Source organism: Poromitra crassiceps, assembly GCF_964638095.1.
Source record: "Poromitra crassiceps genome assembly, chromosome: 15".
Lineage (NCBI taxonomy): Eukaryota > Metazoa > Chordata > Actinopteri > Beryciformes > Melamphaidae > Poromitra > Poromitra crassiceps.
The window spans coordinates 4,835,979-4,839,263 of record NC_139634.1 but is presented as its reverse complement, the minus strand read 5'-3'; the positions used below and the strand labels follow the sequence as shown (position 1 = coordinate 4,839,263).

Here is a 3,285-nt window from a genome sequence, read left to right as displayed (position 1 = left end):
TCATTTGGTCACATGATGGCGGTCACTTTTTACTTAACTGGGCTCGAATCAACCTCTGTAACCTGCGTCCTCGCTGCTCAGAAGATTTGGATCAACAGATTACTTTGAAATAGATTCAAAATGAATGTGCTCCTGATGCTTAACCCATTGATACCTGATGCAGCATTTGCGTGTATATCCCTCATTTGTGTGCGTATCCCTTTAAGACCGCGAACCGCGTTGTCTTAAAGGGATACACACACAAATGCTGCATCAGGTATCAATGGGTTTAGTGACTATAAACCAGAGAGGTGATGATTAATTGTTTTGCTGCTTTTGCGTTCCACATTCAGGCCATGCAGTCATCATGAGCAGGCCATCAGTTAGGCATCAGTTAGGCAGTTAGGCCATCAGTTAGGCCATCAGTTAGGCCATCAGTTAGGCCTCTAACAATGGATGACCTGTATGTTGTTGCATAGCAACCTGGTGGTGATGTGTCACCTGTGTTCACTCTGTGTCCACACTCTGATTCAGGATGCTTCTGTTTACCAATGCAGAGGATCCCACACAGTTACCATAGAAACGACAGAGCCAGGCACTAGCGAGTGGTTTTAGTTTCCATGTTAGCACACGCCTCCAAGAAGCACAGTGTGGCTGAGAGTATCAAAATCATGGTTTATTTATTCACACAAAAAACAGGAAGATATCAAATAATTAAAGATTTTGTATGATATCCAGCATACACCAATCATAAGTAGGCTTTAACAATTAGTAATGACAGTGATACAACGTTACAGTTGGGCAATAATTATAATAGACATTTCATTGTGTAGTGAATCATGTCCTATAGTTGCACCTATCACGGTCAAATCACCTCTACGTGTCCCTTGGTGTCAGTGTCTTATGATGCGCTGACAGTAGATCAGTGAGATATACTTTAGTGTCGTCTGTTCCGTTGTGCACCGTCACTCTAGATCTCAGCGATGGCGGGCAGCATGCAGGCTCGGACGCGGGCGTCTCTCCAGGCCGACCGGCAGTCTGTGATCCACTGGGAGATCAGCGTGTGTTTGATGGTGGGATCCTGTCTCCCCCCCTCGGAGTCTCTGTCTGCGGGGCCTCCTCTCCTCCCGGCCTGCGCCTTGGGAGAGAGGTCAGGATCTTCTCCGCTGTGAGCGGTGGTGTCGGTGGTGGCGAGCAGCTCGGGGCAGCTGCTCTTGCGCTGGCGTGGGAGATCCGGACCGGAGGCGCGGGGGACGCTGTGCGCCCGGGAGCGACACTGTCCCCCCCACGCGTCCCCGTATCGCCTCACCGGCCTCCCCTCGCCAAACGCCTGGCAGGCAGCGAGGTTCTGGTGTCCATAGAGAAACTCCAGAGGGTCAGAGGTGCCATGGCGGCCGAGTTCCTCCTGCTCTCCCTGCTGCACGCCCACCATGGCACCCGAGTCAAAGGTCAGCCGTGGCAGGCGCTGGTGCAGGGGCTCCGGCTGGCGCGCCTTGCTGCTGTCGTGGGACGCGTCCCGGCTGGGGAAGGTGGGGTGGGCCAGGTGGCAGATGGACAGGAAGTAGTCCTCAGAGGAGACGGAGTGGACAGCGGGGTGGAGCGCGTTGGCCTGGTTCATGTCCCTCAGCGTCTCCTCGCTGCCTTCTCTGATGGTGGGCAGCAGGAGGCTTCTCTTGGACAGCAGTCTGGAGCGGGGCCGCATAGCTGGGAGCAACAGAGAGGATAGGAGTCAGTTTGGTTTGCTTATTTTTGTCGACTGTATTGTGAACAAATCAAGATCTAAAGCAAAGTCTTTAGAAAGTCACTTTTTAGTCGCTTTCAGCTCAATTTCGGTGAATCGCTGATTAACATCAGGTGCAAGGATCCAAACACAGACACTGGCTGTGGGAACACGATGTGACTGGCTGATATCAGTCCCCCAATTCAAGTAATGGCTGCCTAATCTGATCTGAAAGCAGTTCAAATGAGAGGCATCTGATTTCAACTCTCGCATCTGTGGTTTATTACATCACCCCATCCTCGCTCCGCCCATCCAAAAACAATTATTTGGTGATTCATAATTGAGACATAAACAAAATATTTACCCAATGATGTTTTCAACCTCGGCCGAAAGATACATTTTGATAAGAGGAATATTTGGTTTCAAGTGTTCTTTATGCCAAATAACGTCTAACTAATGTGCTATTCTATTCGTTGACTTAGTTTTGCGAATAAATGTCGACACGGTTGCTCAACAGGGATAATCACTGTGACACATATGACATACACTGTGACTCGTTTGTCCCCTCCTTCTGTCGAGTGTTTCAGACACTGTGCTCTGCTGTCTTTGGAGTGTTTCAGACACTGTGCCCTGCTGTCTTTGGAGTGTTTCAGACACTGTGCCCTGCTGTCTTTGGAGTGGCCGTGTGTAAATAGTCTCAAATACAAACAGACTCCAGCGAGACGCAGCGAGGCAACAGGAATAGAGCGGTATTTAAAAAACCTTCCCAGTGGAGCGAAGCCACAGAATGTGTCAGCCTATATTTTCTTATGTAACCCATATTGTTAGAACCCTGAGTGCAGCCCAACATATATTTCCGTCTCGACCTCCTCGCCAAAAATAGTCCCGGCCAAACCCGAAAGCCGGCCTCTCCCGGTCTCTTCCGAGGTGATTTAGCCGTGGCTAAATTTAGAACCACACCTTTGGTATATATACACCTTCTAAAAATGGTGCCATGGCAACAGCTCCCGAGGGGGAAGTGTAGAATAGGCAGTCTGTATAATTTATTATACTTATTGCATTTTCATTCAAAAAAATAATAATAATAATTTCCGACACAGCTTTGCCATCCCACTCACCTGCTTGCAGCTGGTCTTTGTCCAATCAGTCTTTTTCTTCCTCCTCTTGCAGGTTGCAGATATTTGGTCTTGGGTCTTTTTTTGCGATTGTGTGTCTCTGTGCAGATCTGATTTCAGGAGGTGAGTGTGTTCAGCCGGTGGTGGTGATGCTTCTCCTCCTCCAGCTCCAACTGTCTCTGTCCAGGAGCAGCTGTACAATGCAGATTTATCTCCTCACATCCCTCCCTCCCTCCCTCACCTCCCCTCTCTCTCTCTCTCTCTCTCGCTCCCTCCCTCCCTCTCTCTCTCTCCCTCTCCCTCTCCCTCCCTCACCTCCCCTCACCTCTCTCTCTCTCTCTCTCTCTCTCTCTCTCTCTCCCTCCCTGGCTCGCTCTTGGTTTGCCCTCCTTCCCTGCTTCTAAAAATAGACACACCATCCATTTCCTCACCCTGAGCACTGTCATTGGCTGACTGTATGGATGGAGAGAG

The 3,285-nt window shown here is 49.8% G+C and overlaps 1 protein-coding gene across 1 annotated transcript; it reads right to left on the bottom strand.

The window, feature by feature from the left end:
- Positions 1-911: 911 nt before the first annotated feature.
- LOC310789693 (uncharacterized protein) lies at positions 912-2,953 on the bottom strand. Its single transcript, XM_083651351.1, has 2 exons — positions 2,818-2,953; positions 912-1,683 (listed from the first exon to the last, which is right to left on the bottom strand). The coding sequence occupies exon 2, from the start codon at positions 1,679-1,681 to the stop codon at positions 950-952; it is 732 nt and encodes a 243-aa protein (XP_083507477.1). The 5' UTR covers positions 1,682-1,683; positions 2,818-2,953; the 3' UTR covers positions 912-949.
- Positions 2,954-3,285: the final 332 nt, after the last annotated feature.

Coding starts and splice junctions, on each gene's coding strand:
- LOC310789693 (XM_083651351.1), bottom strand. CDS start 1,681: ATGCGGCCCCGCTCCAGACTGCTGTCCAAGAGAAGCCTCCTGCTGCCC.